At 35.1% G+C, this 26,574-nt stretch overlaps 1 protein-coding gene across 1 annotated transcript; it reads right to left on the bottom strand.

Annotated features, from left to right (window-relative positions):
* Positions 1 to 862: 862 nt before the first annotated feature.
* Positions 863 to 26,126, bottom strand: LOC105322420 (bifunctional glutamate/proline--tRNA ligase). Its single transcript, XM_034469491.2, has 36 exons — positions 25,968 to 26,126; positions 24,138 to 24,222; positions 23,852 to 23,948; positions 23,406 to 23,562; positions 22,734 to 22,900; positions 22,383 to 22,468; positions 22,146 to 22,272; positions 21,425 to 21,617; positions 20,927 to 21,098; positions 20,561 to 20,685; positions 19,754 to 19,862; positions 19,533 to 19,617; positions 19,325 to 19,384; positions 19,120 to 19,230; positions 18,851 to 18,987; positions 18,694 to 18,745; positions 11,810 to 11,962; positions 11,420 to 11,532; positions 11,102 to 11,213; positions 10,518 to 10,661; positions 10,118 to 10,327; positions 9,801 to 9,998; positions 8,943 to 9,155; positions 8,045 to 8,257; positions 5,842 to 6,063; positions 5,207 to 5,394; positions 4,990 to 5,041; positions 4,624 to 4,833; positions 4,351 to 4,503; positions 3,890 to 3,991; positions 3,559 to 3,714; positions 3,005 to 3,199; positions 2,468 to 2,641; positions 1,970 to 2,130; positions 1,455 to 1,598; positions 863 to 1,254 (listed from the first exon to the last, which is right to left on the bottom strand). Exons 1-36 carry the CDS (start codon positions 26,008 to 26,010, stop codon positions 1,098 to 1,100), a joined length of 5,076 nt encoding a protein of 1,691 aa, XP_034325382.2. The 5' UTR covers positions 26,011 to 26,126; the 3' UTR covers positions 863 to 1,097.
* Between the last annotated feature and the right edge of the window lie 448 nt (positions 26,127 to 26,574).

Below are 26,574 nucleotides of genomic sequence, written 5' to 3'. Positions count from 1 at the left end.
TCTTGCTTAGATGTAACCAAATAGACGGCTTTTAGGTTAGGGCATTGCAGTAGCATTGAATATTTCTCTTGTCAAATGCAAAATTCCATAAGCGGTCAAGGTCACAGCAAAGCCTTATTAAATGATAATCGTCCAAATTTACTTCATTTAGGCATGGCCCTTTGTGATGTTAAAATTAAATTTATTCAATTTTGCAACCACAAAATCAGTGGGACTGGTCTAATATTTTCAAAAGAGGATTTTGAACTGATGCAAAATGCTATAAATACATCAAAAAAGTCAAAAATGAATATTATTTTCCTCTTTATATATAAGGAATAAGAAAGCATTCTTTGAATATTTCTGAGATGATAATTAAGTCAGGGTGTGGTCAAATCCAGTAAAGCCCAAAGGGCTGTATGATAAATTTGACCATGCCCTGACTGAAATTATTGCATCATTATATTCAAAGAATGTTTCCTTATTACTTATATTTATATAATTTTCAGCAGTGTACGGTTAAATATTAGAATTTTGACATATCTATGTGATTTTCATTTCTGTAAATTATATGTACGGCCCATTTGTGCCCAACAATTATTGCATTACATTGCAAATTTGATTCGTAATGTTGTCAAAGACAATGTACTGTAAATATAAGGTTTAAACTAAACACCACTCATAAATAGACACTGTCAAAGAGGTCTATAAACTCTTCATTTTTGTAACCTGAAACCTTTACAGCGAAATACTTTGAACTGTTAAGAGGTATCCGGCTTATATAGTGGTTGTAGGGATAGCAGTGATGAAAAAAAAAAGCCTTTTTGAGTAGTGTTCAGCTTTGAGTGTAACAGGGGCAAAACAAGAGTTTTATGAAACAAGATGACAACTTTTCCTTTATTAAGAGGTAACCCATTTAGTCAATAAATTATGATACAGTTTTGAGAATCTCATTTGTTTCAATGAACAAACAATAACAGATAAGCAGTCACAGTATAAGCATTTGTAATGTACTACAAGTGAACACTACTAAATTTTGTGAAAGTACAGAGTTTACACAAGAGTGTGGGAACTTTGGCATCAAGGTGACGTTAAGTAGTCTTTATATAGTTTAAGTTCTAGTAGCTCCTTCCAAACAAAGTAAAGAACTTGGCGTCTCTTTTACAAGCTGGGTTTATGCACTTGGTGCCTGGTTTCAGGGTCTCGGGCTGTTTGAAGGGAATACATAAACTCTTGGCTCCCATTGAGGGGGCTCCTTCTTCCACCACAGCATCCCTACAAAACAAAGTACGGTAAAGAATTCACCTGGGGCAAACTTTGTCCAAAACCTATGTTTAGCACTACATATGACAATCTTATTCAAATTGGATTTCTCCCACTGCCAATCTATACCTGTATCACTTATAGAATTGATGGTTGATTAAAAAATATAATTGCAAATCTGGGCATCAGGTTTGATTTAAAATTTAGTTTACCTGGCACTGTCCTTCTTGATCTTGTCCTCACAGTCTTCGTCCCCACAGAAAGGGGCTTGGATAATTTTCTTGTTGTCCAACGAATCACAGAAATGACCCCATTCATGGGAGACAATCATGTAGCTGTCTAGGTCAGATTTAGCCCTGCAATTGAGAACCATAGTACGTACATCAATAGTTTTTATGGGGCAAATTTTTACCCATGAGAAAAAAGGATGGTTTGGATTCATCATTCATGTAATGTGTGGGATATGAGTTTCTGACAAGAATACCGCATTTTTCGGTGCATTTTTAAATTTGTATGTATACATTTACTGTCAGTAATTGTCAGTCATATTTTGGTGACCTCAAAATGTACTGACACACAATAACATATACTTGTATATGCACAAATGCACTGCACAAATTTTAAATTTTGAAGTAGAAAATGATCGATAAGATATAGTAAAAAAAAATAATCTTCACTAAAAATATTTCCCTGATATACAGCAATCTTTACAAGAATACAAACTTACTTGTTGAATAGACTGTCCTGGATGTTTTTAAGTAGGTCGTTGAGTTGCTGTCCAATGTTCTGGTTCTTCAGTGTCAGTTTCTCAGCAGTATCCCTTCTGACGGCCACTAGCTGGTTCTGCTTGATATCACGAGGTCCCAGCTCCACGCGGATTGGTACCCCCTGTAACATAGAAAAATATGAAAATAAGAGAATGCATGTTTCAGTTTCGAAGATTGTGAAAATAACAGAACACATTAGATTTTACTAAAGAAAAATGTTGAAAACCTTCACTTTCAATTTCGAGACTTCAAAATATTTCATGACTTTAAGTTAAACAAGTATACATTTATTTGTGGAATATTCTGTTGATTTAATTCAGATATAAGGGGAAAACCATTTTATTTTCAACTGGATTTGCATGTACGAGTCTGCAACAAACATTCAGCTCATATATTTTGCATGATGATATAATTTATTCTCATGCATGTAGATTCCTGAGTAGAAAACTGTAACAAACCTTCAGCTCCCAGTGGTTGAACTTCCATCCTGGGGAGTAGTTGTCTCTCAGATCTGTTCGAGCCCGGATGTCAACAGCTAAAAGCTCTTTTTTTAGAGCCTCACACTTATCCATCAGTTCCTGCTCGTCCTTCTTGGATAAATTAGCCGTAATACCACAGGGAACAATTATTACCTGTCAAAGAAATCAAAGGCACGTGAAAAGTGTCAAAAGAAAGTTAAAAAATAATTGTTATGGTTGAAAATAATGCAAATATAGGTTGTTTACACTTCATGATTTCCTTTATGAAATGCTAAACTGGTTTATCTGATATTCGGTTAATCTGATAATTTTTGCCTGACAAACAGACAATCAGATTAAGTGGAACCCTCTGTAATTCATGTATCATAATACATTATCGGTAATCAACAATTGCACAACTACTGGTACACGTCCTTGGACATCGTATTCATTCAAATACATGTTCATTTTAATTTTCTTGAAACAGATAAATCAGACTTCAAAATGACACAGAAGTGATAATTTTAATTATTTTACCTGTACACTGGCGACATTAGGAGGCAGTACCAGCCCTTTATTGTCACCGTGAATCATACACATCACTCCAATGGTCCGAGTAGTCAGTCCCCAAGAATTCTGGTACACATATTGTTTTTCAAGTGTTTCTTGATCTTGAATACAAATTTCAAACATCTTTGAGAAGTTTTGTCCTAAATGATGAGATGTTGCACCCTGAAAAAAAAACCCGATAATAAACTGTACATGTATTCAACTAAAATAAAGCATGCATGTATATATTCATAGCAACAATTACTTAACTGAAAATTGCATGTTCTTTTATTTTTAGCTGCAGGGTCATTTATTTTCTTAGCAATAGACATCCTTGATATGGATTTTAAGATCTGTTATGATCTTGACCTCTAACTGTATATAAGATGAAGGTCATTGCACACCCTGTATTCATAGGTACTCTGAGGGAGAGTATGAGCAATATTGAGTAAATGGAAGAAAATTTATGTTCCAAAGAAGCAACATCGGAGGGAAAAATGGAATAAACACTGTACTCTCTGCACTCCTACTTTTGTACCCACCTGTATAGCTCTCCCACTGGCTGAGATGTAGGCCTCCACTGTAGTAGTAAAGTCTCCTCCTGCAAACTTCTCTTTCTCTGTTTTTCTACCTCTGACTACTGGAATAGCCAGCAATTCTTCGTACACTCTGGCATAAAGTTCCAGTATTACATACACCTAAAAGCAAAATTTACATAAATAAATGATTTATTTACTAAATTTTGGTAGTGTGGTTTCCATTTTGATTCATGCATTGAATACATGAATGTGAAAAAGGAATGTTTAAAAACAAAGAATATTTATTTTAGTAATTGCTTGAAATTGTTTATTGGATACATCATAATGTGTCTACCTCCTCCTGTGCCTCCTGGGCTGTTGAAAAAGCTGTGTGTCCTTCCTGCCACAGAAACTCTCTGGTCCTTAGGAAAGGCTGTGGATGCTTGAATTCCCATCTCTGTTAACAAATCAGAAGAATTGATTTAAATAGAATTGATGTAGGATCATTTAATTTTAATGGGTGCAATGCAAAGAGGAATTATGTTTATCAAAACTGTTGATGATTGATTATAGAAATGGGATATATCTTTTTAATCTCTAAATTTTCTGACTTACTAATTATAGATTACAATGTAACTGGTACTTAATTTACAAATTAACCAAATATCATATTAATTATGTCAGTTCGACCTTTTTTATGTCATTAAGTGTAAATTACCTTGATGAGCTTCAATTTTTCCATATAATACAGTTTAGGTTCTAATTTGGTGAAAAACATAGTTATAACGGCTCCCTCCCCCTAAAAATTGTACTTACCACCACATTGCACCACTGGTTCAGTTTTAAAGGAAGATCTCTATGGGACTTGATCCACTTGGCATAGGAGGGGTACATCACAGTTTCGCTAGTAGGACGGATAGCAATAGGTTCTGCCAGCTCCGATTTACCAGATCTTGTTACCCACGCAACCTTTGTAACACAGCAAAAATTATCTGATTATTTCTTGTCAAAAATTATCTGATTATTCCTCGTCTAGATAAATATTGATATACTCAATTCAATGGTGTCCTTATTGTATTTTTAAAGTACCTCTGGTGCAAAATCTGCAATGTGAGTTTTTTCCCGCTCCAGTGCTTGATGAGAGACAAACATAGGGAAGTAAGTATTTTCAACTCCTATTTTCTTGATTTCTCTGTCAAAGAATTCTTTGATGCTCTCCCAAATAGCATATGACCAGGGGCGTAGAATGTAACAGCCACTGACATCATAGTACTCTATCAACTCTGCTTTTGTAATGATCTGAAAGAACATGCAAATACAATGTGCAGTCTGTCTTAGTGTCAATCAATCATTGATATACAGATATTTAGGGACTGTGTGTTAAAAGTAAAATGTAGAATAATAAACAGGGTGCTGTATTCCACATGTACATCAGTTTAAGAGAATAATACTAACCTGCGAGTACCACTCTGACAAATTCTCTTCTTTCTTTGCTTCAAGTCCAAGTCTGCAAGCATAACATTAATCTAAACCTAAATTTGATTAATGGTGATGATATCTCGACTATAAAAAGTTTACAATTTCAAAGAGCCATTGAGAAACTTCTTGTTACATGTACCAGTATTCAGACAAGATTATGTGACTATTTCACATAACATTTTGACCTCCCCACCTTGTAACTTTTTTCCCATCCTTTGAGGTATCCTCTGCTTTCACTTCTTCTTTCTTCTCAGCTGGTTTTTTCTCCTTTTTCTTATCCTTCTTGTCTTTCCTTCCACCCCCTGCTAGATCCTCCCCTGTTAGATCCTTATACTGAGTCTTCAGTGACAGAAGGGTGTCCACCTCTTTCTTAACTTCGCTCTAAAATATAACATAATTTTATTGCCAAGTAATTTCTACTTGTATGTATATGTATATCTTATTTCAATCTATATTACTTATCTAAATAAATGTATACAAGATGTTTCATCATCCTCAGCCTGCACTCATTTCTGTTGACTGTACTGTGTGTTATTTTGGAGAGTGTGAATAAGGCATTTACATAAACCCAAGTCTTACATTCATTTTTTCCATTATAATTTTTGCAATTTTTATAATATTTTAGTGTATAAGTACGATAATCAGAGATTTAATTTGGTGCCTTAATTTGGGGATTAGATACTAACTGCTAAGTTAAGCCAAAATTTTCACCCAGCCATATTTTCCTTTTGAACAATATACCATTATCCTCAAGTTTTAGCAATTTTACCTAAGTAATGATTTTTTTTTAATAGCCCACTACCTTCTTCAAGCCAATACTTTATTTACCTCTGGTGCTTTGGCTGTCTTGAGTTTTCGCACTTTCTCCCCCTGCTCATCAATTTTCTTTTTGAGATTCTCGGCCTCTGTGCCGTTGACTGGCATGGCTTTTGGTGGTTCTACCTTTTGGGGAGTGGATCCGGCAGGTGGTGGTGTCCAGTCTTTCCCTGTGGCAGTTTTGTAGTCAGCCTTTAGCTTTAGCAATAATTGTACTTCAGCTGTTACTTTATCCTGAAACATTAAAGATGTGCAAATTTAATCATATGAAATAATTTTTGTGGATTTAAAAAACTTTACTTTTTTGCTCATTTTGAGATAAAAAATCTTATGGGATTATGAAATACAGAAATATAAAAAATGTCTTAATATGCTTAATCTTTCTCTTCCAATCAAGACTTAAAATACAATGTATATATATATTTAAGCTTATATATGTTTGTGATGGTGCAACTGTACTGAATTAAAAGTTTCAGGAAAATTCTTGATTGTGCTGTTTTTACGGCTAATTCAAAAAATGCATGAATAGTAGCTTGATAAATATGTAGGAAATACGAAACATTCTCATTTCAATAACAAAGGAACCAATTTTTTTCTTTTTACCATATTGAATACCGGTACATACCAATAATGATGATGCAATACTAACTTAGCACAATGTTTTGTTCACAACCCCCCCCCCCCCCCAAAAAAAAAAAACAACAAAACAAAACAACAAAACAAAACAAAAACCAAAAAAAAGCAACCAAAAAAACTTTTAAAATGTCTTTTAGTATGCTTTAACATAGATGGTAGAACCATACATTAAATCTATGACTTGGTCAGTACATTTTCTTTTTCTGTAGAACACAATTCAAAGCATATTATATTTTTTCCAAACCCAAAAGTTACTAAATAATAAATCTATAAATCATATGATTTAAATTATATAATCATAAAATGAAACTGAAATGTGCAAAAAGGAAAACTAGTCTGTAAACACAATACCTGGTTGCGTTACACATCAATACACGTGGCGAGTCTATTTATGTTTACAACTTGACCTACTTCCACTGCCTGAATGAAATCTTCAAGTGGAGCTAGCAATGGTTTCTTAGCCAAAGTTAACGTACTTTTACTTAAGAAAAATGCTTAATATGCATCCTAATATATGTTAAAAGGTGCATTAAAATAAACTTTAATCTTTTCATTTAATCAAAGATTGAAAAACCATACATATATTTAAGTTGGTGATGCCCAAGGCAACATTGCTCACCTGAGTCCAGTGCAATACCAATATTACATCAAACTGATAGTGATTTAAGGTATATGTGGCGTGATTCTAATTTGTAAACAAACTGTTCTTCCATCGTGTTTTCAATACTAGATTTTCCCACACTCATGCACAGTGGCATTACAAATGGCCGATCACATTAAAATTCATCAGACGTGTAGCAAAGTTTAGAGACAAATAACTAAAGAAAGAACATGTTTTACAGGTCTACAGTTTGTGAAATGTCTAATTATAAGAAGCATGATGTATATTTTTACTAAAACTCATGTCAAAAATTTTACTCCAAATACGCCACATATACCTTTAATAAATAATTATTATAATTATTTTCAAGTCCACGATAAATAGAGCATTTGAATAAACCCCACCTTAAATCAGCCACGTGATACCACTTCAGTCTATCACAACAACAATTTATTTATTTTATAAATATCTGAAAGTCTGATGAAATATGTCTGCAATTTTGATCAATTAGGTCATGTACATGATGCAATTTACAGATTTAACATACAAAATATTTTTTCATGCAAGAGCATATAAATATGACTGTTGAAATAAGATGGTAATTATGACATGGTGTGGTCCTTCATTTAACAAATTTGAATCCCCTTACCCAAAGAGATCAGAATGATGTGGCATTGTCACATTACCCATAAATAACAGCATAGTAAACAGCTGGTGGAGTAAGAAATGTTACTGTGACACCCATATCACATATGAAATGCACAAAGTCTTATTTCATTTTACCTTGATTGGCAAAACAATTTACATTTGATCTTAAATTACTAGTGCAGTAATCACACACACTCAGATATCAAGTGCCGGGGATGTACAATTTTGATTTGTTTAAAAAGATATTTGCTTTATTAATTTAGCTTAATTTTTACATTAGAAGTCACATTCTATAGATAAGTAAATTTAAAGGAAAAAAATCAGCACTACCTTAGCTGCTTTCTGGGCTTTGAGATCCCTGACTTTGTTTCCCTGGGCAACAATTTGATTATTTAGGTCAGCCTCGTTTCCAGATCCACCAGACTTGGCTGCTGTAGCCGGTGGTGCTGATGTGGCAGCTTGTGGTTTCCAGTCTTTACCTGTAGCTGCTTTGTATTCTGTCTTCAGAGCCAGTAGAGCCTTTACCTCAACATCTATATCACCCTAAAACCAGTGAAGAGTTGATCATAAGAGGACAATTAATAAGGGAATGAACTCTAACTTTGCACTTCCAAAAATGCCTTTATAACTCATTGTATATTAATATGGGAAATTGGTGTACCTTTAACAAGTGCACTTGACCATTGGATTTCTCATATTAAGTAGAATTAAAGCATGTTACATAGGTAACTGGGCTCTTTTATTGTTTCAGAATCTGCTCTTTTCATTAAAAAAAATTGTAATCATTGCAATCTATATAAACAGATAATATTAATGTGCATAGCAAATTCATAATCTTTTTCATCAACATTAGAGCAGAATGTCTAATGTGTTTTGGGAATTGTAACTAAGCAAGCATCATTCACATTGCTTTCTATAACCTACTAAAACTTCCAAATCAATTTTAATCTCAACAAGAATTTTTAAAAAGAAAAATAGCTGAAACTTTTAAAATTTAATAACTCTTTTTTAAATTTTTACAATGCTTAACTAATCAACTATAATATAACTAGGAAATACTTTCTAATAGTTAACTTTATATGTCAGTTGACAAGTTCCTAGTTCAATTAACAGCATAACCATGTCACTGGAGACAGTGAAAAGTCAACTCTGTCTGAATGAATGCATCCTTTAAGAAATTGTTTGTTTCCAGAGCCCACAATTCTTTCAATTGGTAAAAAGCCTGTACCTTAGCTGCTTTCTGGGCTTTGAGATCCCTGACTTTGTTTCCTTGGGCTACAATCTTATTATTTAGGTCAGCCTCGTTTCCAGATCCACCAGACTTGGCTGCTGCTGGTGGTGGTGCTGATGTGGCAGCTTGTGGTTTCCAGTCTTTTCCTGTGGCTGCTTTGTATTCTGCTTTCAAAGCTAATAGGTCTTTCACTGCAGCATCGATGTCACCCTTTTTTTAAAAATAGTAAGTTACATTGGTTTTCTGAATACAGTGTATTCAAATAAACACTAAATCTTAACCTTAAATTTTCGGTCAGATATTTACTGAAGCCCATTTATGACAGCACAATTATTGGGTCAATGACATGCTTGTACAAATATTATATTTAACTGATATCTTTATAATTTTCTTAACCTATATAAGGAACATACAAAGTCAACCACTGCATGTTTTGCCTGTGAGTCAGACTCATTAGATTCTCTTTTAAAAGATCTCATAATTATAAATCCATTTTTCTAAACCTCTTAAATTTGAATGATTAAGTAGAGCACATGGCTCAGTGGTCATAGGTATTAGGCAAGTAACCCAAAGGTCCTTGGTTAAAAACCTGCAGTGGTCGCTTGATGTTGTGTCCTTAGACAAGGCACTTTATCTAGTCCACCCAGCTAAAATTTGGCATCAACATTAGCAGGTAGTTAACCTGCTATGGACTGGTGTCCCATCCAGGGGGAGTCAATGACTCTCATCTGCTTATCACCATGAAAACCGGGGATAAGCACCAACCTTATGAGCCTTCATGGCTTGGAGAAGGATTTTACTTTTTCAAATGATCCATATAGCTACATAAACTTTCATGATACATGTATACTTTACCTTTGGAGCTTTGGCTGCCTTCAAATCCCTGACCTTGTTGCCCTGAACTACAATTTTATCATTGATATTGCTGACGTCTGCTCCACCAGATGGCGCTGATGCTGGGGGTGTGACCCCAGGTTTCCATTCACTTCCTGTCACACTTTTGTACTCTGCCTTCAGAACTAAAAGTACTTTTACTGCCTCATCAATTTCAGCCTATAACAGTAAAAGAAGAATTGCACTTTCTTCATAATATAATTCTTTTAGTCTGTGTAATCAAAGTGAGAATCTAAGGTAGGATTTCCTTTACTCCTCAAAGACAACTTGTCTCTTACCTTGGGAGCTTTCTTTCCTTTCAAGTCTCTGACCAAGTTGCCTTGTTTGATGATTTGATCATTAAGGTCATGGGCATTCATTGAACTTGAGGCTGGTGGACAGGACACCGGATGAACCGGTTTTGTATCTGGCTTCCAGTCTGAACCAGAGCCAGACTTATATTCAGCCTTCAGTGCCAAGAGAATCTTGACTTCTGCATCTACCTGCTCCTGTAGGTCAGACATCATACTTGTATATGAATGTTTATGAATTTGCTATATATGCTAGTTGTGGAGGTTGTTTAAGTCAGACCTCGACAACTACATGTATATGTACAATGGCAAGAAATTTGTGATATTGTCATAAAGAAACTTAAACAAACCACATATAGCAGAAAATATAGATTAATAGATATCTTACCTTTGGAGCCTTTTTGGTTTTGAGGTCGCGAACTCTTTCCCCTTGACTTCTGATTCTTTTGTCTAGGTCCGCAAGGTCAATACCAGAGGAGGGGGTTTCTGGGGGAGATTTCTCAGCAGCTTTTCCTTTCTTGCTCTGGGATTTCTAAAATAATGAATTAATAACAATTAAGAAAACACCTATATTTTACAACTGTGTTCTGTTTGTTGAAGTATGAGCCAGATTGGACCAAGGGCAGAGATTATATGATCCTGACAAATAATTCAGCTATGACCTTGACCTTAGATCTAGAAACTTGGTTAAGATCAATGCACAACCTTTACCCCAAGGCATTTTTTTGATGAAGTATGAGCCAGATTGGGCCAACAGGAGAGAAAATATGCTCCAAACAAGAGATCTCAGATGGAAAGATGGATGAACCGACTAATCGCTATAGGCTGCACTCAGAATGGGGCCCTAATTATTACTTCTGTTAAACAAACATACTACCGCCAAAACCTTAACATTAAATCATTTAATAGATGTACATTGTCATATCATGTACTGGGTTATATCATGTCTGACAAAGGGAACAAGCAAGCTACCTCTTTGGTGCTCCCCTCTTCTTTGTGTTTTGATCCTGAGGTAGGCATCTCCTTGGTATGACCATCGGGGATGTTCAACAGAACACAGGGACTACTGCGACCCGTGAACGGACTACAATACAATCAATGATCTGAATCAATGACAGAACACAACATTACATAGATCCAGTTGTCTAATCTTTCACTGAAAACTCTGAAAAAAACTATCATTTATATACATTTATAATTTGTTGATTTGTTGTTTAACATCACAGTAGTAGTATTTCAATCCAAGGTTTCATAAAAAACTTCAGCTGCCTGCGTAAAGACTCTGCTCACCTGGTGGGGAGGTAGGGCTGGTCACAGATGAAGTATCCTCGCCTCTGTAGCTGAATTATGTCTCCCTTCTTTAGCTCACTCAGACATGGATCACCGAACATCACCATCTCTTTCTGCATATAAATAAATGTCCATTTAGTGTATGTTTGGCCAAAGAAATTTATACCTCTTGTTCATTGCATGGAATTGAGTTTATAACCTTAAATTCAAGAGTGGATAATATAAGAGGGAGAGTAAATTACCTTTTGAAACTCATTTCAAATACTGTATGGTGATTTACATGTAAATGTACATTATAAGTGGACATTAAACACAGACCATTTTCGCCATGGATGGTCAACATACAGATATAACATTGAGAATAAATCAAAAGTCCGCCCCGCCCCTTACCTTGCTGTCTCTGTTGGCGTACTGCTTAAAGTCCTCCTCTTTACCAATGACAGGCTTTGTGATGATGTGGTCATACTGGACACACACAGTGGGCGTGAAGGGGGCGCGGTCAGTCTCTGCCAACCAGGTGATCTTCTGGGTCTTCTTATAATCCTACAAGAAGAGATGATCACAAAATGTTACTTTCTAATGTACATGTATGAAAATTTTCTGTTTTACTGTTTGTTTGTTATTCAGATTGTCTGCCTGATAACTTTGGTCATTTTTAAAAACAAGAGGCCCATGGGCCACATCGCTCACCTGAACAACAGTTCCATTCTATTTTCATAGCAAATGTTATTTCTATTTTAAACTTTGAACCCCTTTCTGGGGCCCCAGGATTGGTCCGGGGTTAATGGTTGGCTTTAACAACTACACTATTTGAGGATCCTTGCATTATAATCTCACAAACTGTAGCATTGTAGTTCTCAAGAAGAAAATTTTTAAACATTTTCTAACATTTCTATGTTAAACTTTGAACCCCACTTGGGGCCTCAGTATTGGTCTGGGGGTCTTGGGGCCCAAGTATTAGTCCGGGGGTCACAATTTTACCAATTTAGAATCTACAATAGCCAATTATGCTTGCATAGTAATCTCACAAACTGTTGCACTGTAGTTCTTGAGAAGAAGATTTTTAAACATGTTCCCTATATATTTCTATGTTAATTTTGAACCCATTCTTGGGCCCTAATATTAGTCTGGGGGTCACGGCTTCCACAATTTAGAAACTTTACAATTTGAGAATGCTTGCATAGTAATCTCACAAATTGAAGCATTGTAGTTCTCCTCCATAAGATTTTTAAACATGTTCCCTCCTATCTTTCTATGTGAAACATCGAACCCCTTCTCCTGGAGCCCAAGTATTAGATCGCTTCTATAATTTAAAGTTTAAACTATTTCAGGATCCAAGTAAAATAATCTCACAAAGTATGACATTGTAGTTCTCGAAAAGATTTTTTTAAACATTTCCTATATATATCTTTGTTAAACTTTGAACCCCTCTTGATGCCTAAGTATTAGTCATGATTTTAACACTTTAGAATCTACAATTGCCAAGGATGTATGCATAGTGATATCCCAAACTGTTGCATTGTAGTTCCTGAGAAGAAGATTTTAAAACAGTTTTTGCCCGGGGGTCACAATTTTAACATATAGAATCTTCACTATACATACAAGCTTTTGTATAAATATTGGAATTTCTGGTGCAGTGGTTCTTGATATGAAGATTTTTAAACAATTTTCCTTCATATTTCTATGTTTAAGTTGTAGCCCGGACCGCCTGGGGCCCCAGTTTTGGTCCAGTGGTCACGATTTTTACAATTTAGAATATTCACTATATATACAAGCTTTTGTGTAAATGTTGGAATTTCTGGTGCAGTGGTTTTTGAGAAAGAATTTTTTTTAAACATTTATCCTATGGATTTTCATGTTAACCTTTGAACCATGCTGGCCCCAGTTTTGGTCCGGGGGTCACAATTTTTACAATTTAGAATGTTCACTATATATAAAAGCTTTTGTGTGGATATGGGCTTTTCTGGTGCAGTGGTTCATGATATGAAGATTTTTAAACATTTATCCTATGGATTTCTATGTTAAACTTTAAACCCCGCCTGGGGCCTTAGTTTTGGTCCGGGGGTCACAATTTTTATAATTGAGAATCTTCACTATATATACAAGCTATTGTGTAAATATTGGCATTTCTGGTGCAGTGGGTCTTGAGAAGATGATAAACATTTTTCCTACGTATATCCATGTTAAAATTTGAACCCCACCTGGGGCCGCAGTTTTGGTCCGGGGGTCGCAATTTTTACAATTGAGAATCTTCACTATACATACAAGCTATTGTTTGAATGTTGGCATTTCTTGTGCAGTGGTTCTTGAGAAGAAGATTTTTAAACATTTTTCCAATGTATTTCAATGTTAAACTTTGAACCCCGCCTGGGGCCCCAGTTTTGGTCCGGGAGTCGTGATTTTTATAATTGAGAATCTTCACTATATATACAAGCTATTGTGTAAATATTGGCATTTCTGGTGCAGTGGGTCTTGAGAAGATGATTTTTAAACATTTTTCCTATGTATATCCATGTTAAAATTTGAACCCCGCCTGGGGCCCCAGTTTTGGTCCGGGGGTCGCAATTTTTACAATTGAGAATCTTCACTATACATACAAGCTATTGTGTGAATGTTGGCATTTCTGGTGCAGTGGTTCTTGAGAAGAAGATTTTTAAACATTTTTCCAATGTATTTCAATGTTAAACTTTGAACCCCGCCTGGGGCCCCAGTTTTGGTCCGGGGGTCACAATTTTTACAATTGAGAATCTTCACTATATATACAAGCTTTTGTGTAAATATTGGCATTTCTGGTGCAGTAGTTCTTGAGAAGAAGATTTTTAAACATTTTTCCAATGTATTTCAATGTTAAACTTTGAACCCCGCCTGGGGCCCCAGTTTTGGTCCGGGGGTCACAATTTTTACAATTGAGAATCTTCACTATATATACAAGCTATTGTGTAAATATTGGCATTTCTTGTGCAGTAATTCTTGAGAAGAAGATTTTTAAACATTTTTCCAATGTATTTCCGTGTTAAATTTTGAACATTGTAGTTCTCCTCCATAAGATTTTTAAACATGTTCCCTCCTATCTTTCTATGTGAAACATCGAACCCCTTCTCCTGGAGCCCAAGTATTAGATCGCTTCTATAATTTAAAGTTTAAACTATTTCAGGATCCAAGTAAAATAATCTCACAAAGTATGACATTGTAGTTCTCGAAAAGATTTTTTTAAACGTTTCCTATATATATCTTTGTTAAACTTTGAACCCCTCTTGATGCCTAAGTATTAGTCCGAGGGTCATGATTTTAACACTTTAGAATCTACAATTGCCAAGGATGTATGCATAGTGATATCCCAAACTGTTGCATTGTAGTTCCTGAGAAGAAGATTTTAAAACAGTTTTTGCCCGGGGGTCACAATTTTAACATATAGAATCTTCACTATACATACAAGCTTTTGTATAAATATTGGAATTTCTGGTGCAGTGGTTCTTGATATGAAGATTTTTAAACAATTTTCCTACATATTTCTATGTTTAAGTTGTAGCCCGGACCGCCTGGGGCCCCAGTTTTGATCCAGTGGTCACGATTTTTACAATTTAGAATATTCACTATATATACAAGCTTATGTGTAAATGTTGGAATTTCTGGTGCAGTGGTTTTTGAGAAGAAGATTTTTAAACATTTTTCCAATGTATTTCCATGTTAAATTTTGAACCCTTCCTGGGGCCCCAGTTTTGGTCGGGGGGTCACAATTTTTACAATTTAGAATGTTCACTATATATAAAAGCTTTTGTGTGGATATGGGCTTTTCTGGTGCAGTGGTTCATGATATGAAGATTTTTAAACATTTATCCTATGGATTTTCATGTTAAACTTTGAACCATGCTGGCCCCAGTTTTGGTCCGGGGGTCACAATTTTTACAATTTAGAATGTTCACTATATATAAAAGCTTTTGTGTGGATATGGGCTTTTCTGGTGCAGTGGTTCATGATATGAAGATTTTTAAACATTTATCCTATGGATTTCTATGTTAAACTTTAAACCCCGCCTGGGGCCCCAGTTTTGGTCCGGGGGTCACGATTTTACAATTTAGAATCTTCACTATATATACAAGCTATTGTGTAAATATTGGCATTTCTGGTGCAGTGGTTCTTGAGAAGAAGATTTTTAAACATTTTTCCAATGTATTTCCATGTTAAATTTTGAACCCTTCCTGGGGCCCCAGTTTTGGTCGGGGGGTCACAATTTTTACAATTTAGAATGTTCACTATATATAAAAGCTTTTGTGTGGATATGGGCTTTTCTGGTGCAGTGGTTCATGATATGAAGATTTTTAAACATTTATCCTATGGATTTCTATGTTAAACTTTAAACCCCGCCTGGGGCCTTAGTTTTGGTCCGGGGGTCACAATTTTTATAATTGAGAATCTTCACTATATATACAAGCTATTGTGTAAATATTGGCATTTCTGGTGCAGTGGGTCTTGAGAAGATGATTTTTAAACATTTTTCCTACGTATATCCATGTTAAAATTTGAACCCCACCTGGGGCCGCAGTTTTGGTCCGGGGGTCGCAATTTTTACAATTGAGAATCTTCACTATACATACAAGCTATTGCGTTAATGTTGGCATTTCTTGTGCAGTGGTTCTTGAGAAGAAGATTTTTAAACATTTTTCCAATGTATTTCAATGTTAAACTTTGAACCCCGCCTGGGGCCCCAGTTTTGGTCCGGGAGTCGTGATTTTTATAATTGAGAATCTTCACTATATATACAAGCTATTGTGTAAATATTGGCATTTCTGGTGCAATGGGTCTTGAGAAGATGATTTTTAAACATTTTTCCTATGTATATCCATGTTAAAATTTGAACCCCGCCTGGGGCCCCAGATTTGGTCCGGGGGTCGCAATTTTTACAATTGAGAGTCTTCACTATACATACAAGCTATTGTGTGAATGTTGGCATTTCTGGTGCAGTGGTTCTTGAGAAGAAGATTTTTAAACATTTTTCCAATGTATTTCAATGTTAAACTTTGAACCCCGCCTGGGGCCCCAGTTTTGGTCCGGGGGTCACAATTTTTACAATTGAGAATCTTCACTATATATACAAGCTTTTGTGTAAATATTGGCATTTCTGGTGCAGTGGTTCTTGAGAAGAAGATTTTTAAACATTTTTCCAATGTATTTCAATGTTAAACTTTGAACCCCGCCTGGGGCCCCAGTTTTGGTCCGGGGGTCACAATTTTTACAATTGAGAATCTTCACTATATATACAAGCTATTGTGTAAATATTGGCATTTCTTGTGCAGTAATTCTTGAGAAGAAGATTTTTAAACATTTTTCCAATGTATTTCCGTGTTAAATTTTGAACCCCGCCTGGGGCCCCAGTTTTGGTCCGGGGGTCACGATTTTTACAATTTAGAATCTTCACTATATATACAAGCTTTTGTGTAAATATTGGCATTTCTGGTGCAGTGGTTCTTGAGAAGAAGATTTTTAAACATTTTTCCAATGTATTTCCATGTTAAACTTTGAACCCTTCCTGGGGCCCCAGTTTTGGTCGGGGGGTCACAATTTTTACAATTTAGAATCTTCACTATATATACAAGCTTTTGTGTAAATATTGGCATTTCTGGTGCAGTGGTTCTTGAGAAGAAGATTTTTAAACATTTTTACAATGTATTCCCATGTTAAATTTTGAACCCCGCCTGGGGCCCCAGTTTTGGTCCGGGGGTCGCAATTTTTACAATTGAGAATCTTCACTATACATACAAGCTATTGTGTTAATGTTGGCATTTCTTGTGCAGTGGTTCTTGAGAAGAAGATTTTTAAACATTTTTCCAATGTATTTCAATGTTAAACTTTGAACCCCGCCTGGGGCCCCAGTTTTGGTCCGGGAGTCACAATTTTTATAATTGAGAATCTTCACTATATATACAAGCTATTGTGTAAATATTGGCATTTCTGGTGCAATGGGTCTTGAGAAGATGATTTTTAAACATTTTTCCTATGTATATCCATGTTAAAATTTGAACCCCGCCTGGGGCCCCAGATTTGGTCCGGGGGTCGCAATTTTTACAATTGAGAGTCTTCACTATACATACAAGCTATTGTGTGAATGTTGGCATTTCTGGTGCAGTGGTTCTTGAGAAGAAGATTTTTAAACATTTTTCCGATGTATTTCAATGTTAAACTTTGAACCCCGCCTGGGGCCCCAGTTTTGGTCCGGGGGTCACAATTTTTACAATTGAGAATCTTCACTATATATACAAGCTTTTGTGTAAATATTGGCATTTCTGGTGCAGTGGTTCTTGAGAAGAAGATTTTTAAACATTTTTCCAATGTATTTCAATGTTAAACTTTGAACCCCGCCTGGGGCCCCAGTTTTGGTCCGGGGGTCACAATTTTTACAATTGAGAATCTTCACTATATATACAAGCTATTGTGTAAATATTGGCATTTCTTGTGCAGTAATTCTTGAGAAGAAGATTTTTAAACATTTTTCCAATGTATTTCCGTGTTAAATTTTGAACCCCGCCTGGGGCCCCAGTTTTGGTCCGGGGGTCACGATTTTTACAATTTAGAATCTTCACTATATATACAAGCTTTTGTGTAAATATTGGCATTTCTGGTGCAGTGGTTCTTGAGAAGAAGATTTTTAAACATTTTTCCAATGTATTTCCATGTTAAACTTTGAACCCTTCCTGGGGCCCCAGTTTTGGTCGGGGGGTCACAATTTTTACAATTTAGAATCTTCACTATATATACAAGCTTTTGTGTAAATATTGGCATTTCTGGTGCAGTGGTTCTTGAGAAGAAGATTTTTAAAGACATGCACCCTATTTTCACTGTTTCGTAATTATCTCCCCTTTAAAAAGGGTTGTACCCTTTATTTTAACAATTTATAATCCCCTTTTCATAAGGATGCTTTGTACCAAGTTTGGTTAAATTTGGCCCAGAGGTTTTTGAGAAGAAGTCAAAAATGTGAAAAGACAGACGGACGGACGGACGGACGACGGACAATGGGTGATCAGAGAAGCTCACTTGAATCTTCGGTTCAGGTGAGCTAAAAAAAAGTATTTAAGAAAGACACTTAATATCTGGTCTAGTAAAAGGTCAAAATTCAATGTCAATACAGAGTCAATGTCATTGGTGGAGAGGTCAAGGGTAAAATTTGCTTCCATAGGACAATAAGATGAAAAGGTACATTTTGTTTTACAAATTTACCATGTCTTTAGAGTATGGCAATGTAGCAGCATTCATTATATGTAACAAATGAATGTTCTTACTGTATTATCCAGTCTGGTTAAAGCCTCCAAGGAAACTATCTTGTTGCCTTTCCTATAATCAATACATGTAATAGAATTTAATTGAGTTACCATATCTAACAAAATACATTGATTTTCATCTGAAAGTTAATTCAGTCTGTTCAAGTTAAAATCTTACTTGTTTATCTTTGTTATTTCTAAGTTGCCCCAGTTGATAAATGTAGTAAGCTCCCCTTCCTTCAATAGCTCAGCATCAGCGCCCTCTACGTACACAAGGGGAGAGTACCAGACATCCTTCATTCCAACACTTTCATTCTGTAAACATTACACAATATTGAAAACAGAATCTTAACCTTTGATAAATAAAATCTTCTGCTCATTGTTGCTGAGTTTTTTTCCTCCAATATTGTAGTACATGTATTTACTAAATGAAAGGAGTGTTCTTACCTTAGGATGTTTGGGTTTCTGAATCACGCCTGTTGAGGCATCTTTCACATGAACTGGGATGGCTTCCTCCTTCAGCAAAGCTGTAAATCTTGGAACAACTGGGTCAATCACCTACAATATTTTGTTTAATAGGCTATCAACTATCAGAGTCTTTGTCACATTTTTGTTTTGTTCATGCACAGGTTTTAGTGGAGTGTACACAAACCTTCTTGTTGACTGCCCAGATTTTATCCCACTCCATCATCACCACAGACTTAGAGGACCCCTTCAATAAAACAAGGGTGTTAAGCCATGCTGCTTTGATAAAAACTTCTGATTGTACTGCTTCAAAATGTTCTGAATCAGTTTATTCTATAAGATTTCAATTTTTTTTTAATTTTACAAAAATCACCTTTAACTATAGATATATTTACCTGGGACACAATAAACTGTTTCAGGCCCTCAACGGTCATTCCCCTTCTGAGTACCCCCCTCACTGTCGGGAACCGTGGATCATCCCTATTATTACACAATCAGCACATAAGATAATAATACACTGTATCAAATCTCCTTCTGCACTTGAAAAAGCAAGAAGTGTAAGGAATTGTAATTTCAAAAAATATATATACATGTACGGTATATAAAAATCACTTGCCATCCATCCACTATTCCTTCATTGACAAACCAGGTGAGCCTCCTTTTAGAGAGAACAGTGTTCTGTAGGTTCAGTCTGCTGAACTCGTAGATGTAAGGCCGTCTTAGACCTGAAAACAAAGAAAATGTAAAATAAACTTACAGATGTAGGGCTGTCCTGGACCTGAAAACAAAGACAATATATTCTGAACTCTTAGCTGTAGGGTCATCTTCCACCTAAAAACAAAGACAATGTAAATTGAAAATACTGGCATACACGGGATTATTCTTATCTAATTTAATCCACATTAAAGCAATATAGCATGTAACCATTGTACCTACATAACGGGCATATCATTTCTACAATCATTAACTTAGTACAAGTACGATTTCCGAGAAATACTCTGATATCATCTTCAACTCTCCCTATATTTCTACCTAAGCTCCAACTCTCTTCTCACTTCATGAACAGACAACCCCACACTTCAGCTTACCGGTACTCTCTACTCTGGCTCATACTAAGTAGATATACTCCAATTTTATACTCAACACCCTATATTTGCCAACTCTGTATTGTAAACTGTACACCAACTTTTATTTGCATGTTAAAAAATTATGCCAAAAATAGCAAGAACCTCATCATTTCATGAATTTTTCTTACTGGTGACCTGCCTTTTAATGTCTGTTTTTGTTACGAATTTTAGCATAGACTATTAACTCTAGCAAGGAATTTGTTGCTGTGAACCATTTTATCACTTCTTGATTAAGAAGTAAAATTGATGCGAAAATAAAAGTGTGCAGAAACTGCTACAGAAGGGAGCCACCTTACCTAGAGCGTCCAGGACCCAGTAGTACTGTTCGTCCCTGTCGTGGTACTCCGTGGTCCTGAGGGCATGCGTCACATTCTCTACACTGTCCACAATAGGACATGCAAAGTCATAGGTAGGGTACACTCTGTAACACACAAAACAAAACCAGCTCAGAACTGGGCATTTACAAGTAAATAACAGGCTGGCACAATACCTTCACATAGTATATTCTTTTTATAAGATAGAAAACATTATTTTATTGATTTAACTACCGGTATTTCAATCTACATGCACGTGAACCATTTTTTAAGTTGAGCTGTTTCCTCTCAGATTCTAAATGCTGAAAATATTCATGCTTTTCCCTTCACTTGGCCCCTGGCACTTACTTGTACTTGGTGCCGGTCCTGATGTGGGGCTCCAACTTACAGCGGTACAGTGTGGGGTCCCTCATACACCCATTGTCAGAGGTCATGTCAATCTTGGCCCTCACTGCACACTTCTGACCAGCAGGGCTTCCCTTCTTCATCTCCTCCCACATAGCCAAGTTCTTCTCCACACCTGATTAAAATCAGATACAAAGTATATCTATTTACAGTGCATGTACAAGTGAACATATATCTTAAAATGAATTTTCACACTTCCTGTAATAGTTTTCTCAATATATATCCAATATCTAACCAGCAACCATACATGTACATGTATTTTCCCATAGTATACAAAGGATTTACATAGACTAAGCATACTATGCAGACTATGCAGGTAATTTGATAGGGCCAAAAGTAAGAACTAAGCTTACCACTAAACTCAGCAGTTATTTCTTGAATGACATATACATGTACATCTACATGTACAGAAAGATAAACAACAGACATTCATAGACGTACTGTTATTCCTGTTGACAGAGTCCTTGCGTTCATCTCGCTCTTTCTTCATGGTCTCTGGGTCAGTGTTGTCGACATAGGCTTTCCCGATCTTCATCATTTTCTCACACAATTCCTGGATCCGATCAAAGTGGTCCGAGGTGTAGGAGAACTTGTCGTACTTAATGCCCAGCATGGCCACATCCTCCAGAATCACCTACATATACAAAGCACATAGATTGTTATAGATAAAGTAAGTGCACTACCTACAGTACACACGATATTAATCCTTTAGAATGTTCCACCAGTTTCTCAAGCTACTACATGTACATTTTGTTTACAAATTTTTTTATATGAGGTCAAATACTTCAATCTCTAGGGTTTATTCCCATTTTGCTATAAATGTAAAATATGGTATTCCCATTTTGTCTTAGTTTGCTTGGAGGTGAATTAAGGCGAGATGGGAACTGTATAAAATCAGTAATATCTTGTATAATGATGCTTAATTTCAAATAAAGTATGACTCTGCTTACCTGTTTACTTTAAACTAACATTTATAATATGAACAAATCTTATTTCTCAGTGATAATCTGTTTAGTAGCAACTTATAATAAAGCATTCCAAGCCTTTTTTTATTGAAATATTCCAGCATGTTAGACATTAATTAAGGACAAGTTTGATTAAGGCATATAATGTTTATAATGCTAATACATGTATAAGAAACTAAATAAATCATACACTATACCTGTTCAAACTCCGCGTTTTCTTTGGCTGGATTGGTATCATCGAATCTCATGATGAGTGTTCCCTTAAATATCTCCCTATAATGGTAGTTCAGCAAGGCCGCCTTTGCATGACCAATATGTAAATATCTGAAAAGAAAATCATTGAGATTCATGAGCCACAGATTTTGAATTAGGTGAGTTGTAATAACGCAGTTCTTTACTGGTTAAAGTCAACATGCAGTTATTAATAATTTTACCCGCTAGCCTCTGGTGGGAAACGAGTGACAACTTTTCCAATCTCAGCCCCTGGTAGGTCCACAAACTTTCCTTCATCTTTCTTTGCCTGAATAGAGATAATAAGGTCTATATACAAATTGCACATAAGCAAACTAACCATGTTATTAAAAATCCATGAGGCCAGGGAAAAAGGAGCAACAAGTAGAAAATTTAAGATTAGCTACAAACATACGATTACAACCTGAAAGGAAAAAAAACCCAATAAAAACAGAGAAGAAACATTGCATAATGTTTCTGTAATAGTAACCAGATACAAGAGTAATTTCAATTCAAGCTTAAAATATAAAGTTATAATTTGAGGCAATACTCACAGATGGTTCAGACTTCTTGTCACTTTTCTTCTCTGCGCTGCCTTTAACCTGTGGCAGGTTTTTCTGAGCAACCTTGAATGCTGACTGGTTGCTGAGAAACTTGTAGTAGCGAGTGACATTAACACCTGCATCTCCTGATGCCAACAGAGATTGAAACTTGCTGTTGCCTGTTTACAATAAAATTATCATAATTTCATTACTTTACTCTAATGCTTTATACATGCATGTGGTGGTAATGGTTTCTGGTTCTTTTTTTCCCATCATTATATATGTATATATATAGTATTTATACAAACAATAACATAAGTATGGTAAGTATACTGGTAAATGGTTTCTGATTCATTTTTCTACAAGTATGTTAATGTTATAGTCAAACATCATTATCTCGAACTAGATAGGAATCCTTAAAAAACTTCGAGATGTTCGAGTATTCGAGATATCGAGGGTAAAATACTTAAAAAATAACTTGGCTGGGACTTGCAAATCACTTTGACATATCCATTGTATTTGATATATTAGTGTTCCAGATATCAAAGTTCAACTGTATACATTTATAAATGTACAGATTTGATATTTAATATACGATCACTTTAGGCAGAAACCTATGAAAACAAAAATCTTTACTTAATATGAAAGCAAAAACAAATCCAGCAACAACAAATAGTTCCTTACTCTGGAGAACTTCCCAGATAGCAAAGTCGGCCAGAGTCAATGCCTGACCCACAATGTAGGTCACCGGCTCCAAAGACTTGTCCAGGTAGGTCAGGGCCGTGGAGAACTTGGAGGCACAAGACAGGGAGCCCAAGGCAAAGGTCAGCCAGTGATCGACCTGTCAATGTTACAGACTCAGTGTCAGAGATAACAATAAAAATACTTATGACCAATGCTAACATTGCACGTTTCTAATCAAGGTTCAATACATTATACCCTCAAATTTGGAAAATATTTATGAACTCATAAAAAACAACTCTTAATTTTTCTTATTTCCATTTTATAATATCCAAGATTTCATATTCTACTGTAGAGCCTAGTAAATATACCCATTTGAAATCAACAGAACTAGTCACTCATTTATTGCCATTACCTTCAATAATCAATATAATATCAACTGAACTCACCTCAGAGGCTTCAAGGATTGAATTCCCGTAAAGACCCAAATCTTTGAACTTGTTGGCCAAGAACCGACATATGGTATAGTTACTATTCAAAGTAGTACTGCAAGTAAAGTTCCAGACTATCATATAAATTATATGCATTGTTGTAAACATGTTTCAACCTTCAGATCATTTTTAACTTTAATCCCCCCTAAAAGTAATATCTTATTTTAGTGAAATGGTTCTGAATTTACAATGGTTATAAGAGGAAATACCATCTTAAAAAATACAATGAATATTGGTTCCTTACCCGTCCACAGTGAGGGTTGTACTCTGACCCAAGGACCATTTCAATAAATTTTTCTGTGACAGGTATTCTGCTGTTAAAAGTGAAGCTGGAAGAAGATATCATATGCAATTTAAATTGTAACTGTTGTAGATTTATATTACAGGTATATATATATAGATGGTGTCCGGTCAAGTCGTACACAGACCAACTCGTACACAGGTCAACTCGTATACAAAATTTTCCGCATAAAAAAACGAAAGTCAACTCGTATACAAAAATTTCCGCATAAAAAACCGAAGTCAACTCTTATACAAAAAATCCCGTTACAAAATCGAAAGTCAACTCGTATATAAAAATTCCCGTATATTTAACCGAAATTCAACTAGCATACATAAATCACCATAATTTGAAAGTCAACTCGTATTCAAAAAGTTAGAAACAAAACGTAAAAAGTAATTTAATAGTAACCTAAAACACTTGGTTTCTTGTAATACATTATCTTTATATATTGCTTCCGTAATTCAGCGTAAAAAGGACATGTTATCAACTATTACAAAGATTGCAAAATTAATACATGTATAATTGTGCATTATCATTTAACTCGGTAACGATGTGAAATTACTGCAACAAAAATAACGATAATTAATTGTGTCAATCCAATCATTATTATTTGGTAATTATTTCTACACACAAAACAATAATTGTTAAAACAACAAGTGCGATGTTTCTTGCTTCTCCAAACGGATGACTTCTCAAAGGCTAATTAAGATGCTCCTCATTATTTTGTTTGAAAAAAATATATCCAACTTTATATGTCATCATTTGTTTGAAAAAAATATATCCGCTTTTATATGTCATTTCCAAACTTCTTTCAACATGGTACGACACCTGTGTGTTTCCTGTCGACGAACTGTAAGTAATATACCATTGATTTATAAGTTAAAAAGTTTGTTTATTTATATAATGAGTGAAAAGTCAATGTAAAAGTCACATATGAAATTTCTTTAAATAATTATATATATATATGTGCATACGGGAATTTTTGTATACGAGTTGACTTTTGGTTTAGCATACCTATTTTATATGCGGAATTTTTTGTATAGAGTTGACTTTTGGTTTTTTATGCGGAAATTTTTGTATACGAGTTGACTTTCGTTTTTTTATGCGGAAAATTTTGTATACGAGATGACCTGTGTACGAGTTGGTCTGTGTACGACTTGACTGTAAATCATATAGATGGGTTTAATTTTTTCAAAACATTTGTTTTAGGTAATTTTTCACAATGAAGGCATATATTAGATCAGGAATATGTCATAAAAGGATAATTTAATAGAAAAAAAAAGCAGTGAAGTCCCTGGGTCTTTACTCTGGGGTGGAAAAGGGGGCAAGGTGTTTTGAAAACTTCAAAATAAAAATAAAAGAATGTCAGATATTCCCATATTAATAATCTACTTTTGTTTTGTCTATTTCTCCTGGTAAAAAGACAAGTCAATGAAATTTCCCCATAACATCTATTTCAATTGCTCTTCTTTGACAGGTCTTTGCAGTTTCATTAAAAATCATAAAAATATGACGGTAATCATAACATTGGACAAAGTTTTTTTTAAATTTAGACCTGTCAAGAGTTATATACCTTTACTGTATTTAACATTCACAAAAAGAAAAATACTGCAAATAAGTATGCCATAGAAATGAATAATTGGCACAATTTCGTATCAGTGCTGATAATGTTCATTGTATATGGGGCAAAGCGATGCGGGTACAAATGATGCAACATCAAGACATTCAGAAATTGCTCTGACTGATAAGCCTTTTTTGAAATTCGGGAATTCTGAATTAATGTAAATCTACCTGCAGGAATTTTATCCTTCTGAAAAGACACATTCAGTGCCATGTTTGACGTGTAATTCAAACAATCCAAATAAGGTGTGTTATGCGAAACCGGCGAAATCCGTCCACACGTTGCGATCACCTCGCCAAGTCAAACAGGATACATGAAAAGGGCAGTAGTTATAAAATTAAAGCGTAATATTCCGGATTACGTTACTAAATCTGTTCATTTTATGCAGCTATAATTTGTAATCATCCATTATGCATTCCATTAATTCAGTGGGTTGTTTTATTATAAGTCTTTTTGATTATGTAATATTTTGATTAGGTACGCAACGTCCATGGTATTACAAGACCAAAAAAAAAAAAAAAATCACAAGGAACTCGACATGGATAACCCGTATATTGAAAAAGTTTGTGGCATTAAACTATATAAAAAAAATAATTAAAATTATTTCTGTTATAATTAATATAATTATTCCAGAAATCTAATTGATTTTATGTAAGTCAACATCAATTACTGAATAAATATAATGTTGGCAGAGGTGTTTTGCGTTTTTCGACTGACAATAATTTTAAGGTGGCTCTATACAACACTTTTTGATGACGCAGTACGCAAAAAGTAAAT

This window comes from Magallana gigas, chromosome 6 (genome assembly GCF_963853765.1).
Source record: "Magallana gigas chromosome 6, xbMagGiga1.1, whole genome shotgun sequence".
NCBI lineage: Eukaryota > Metazoa > Mollusca > Bivalvia > Ostreida > Ostreidae > Magallana > Magallana gigas.
The sequence above is the reverse complement of the archived record's forward strand: the minus strand, read 5'-3'. Positions and strand labels throughout refer to the sequence as shown.

Coding starts and splice junctions, on each gene's coding strand:
- LOC105322420 (XM_034469491.2), bottom strand. CDS start 26,010: ATGGCACTGAATGTGTCTTTTCAGAAGGATAAAATTCCTGCAG. Junction 19,618..19,753: donor GAAGGAATAGTGGATGGATG/GCAAGTGATTTT, acceptor GTGTAATAATAG/GGATGATCCACGGTTCCCGA. Junction 10,328..10,517: donor AAACCAAAAAGGCTCCAAAG/GTAAGATATCTA, acceptor TCTGACCTACAG/GAGCAGGTAGATGCAGAAGT.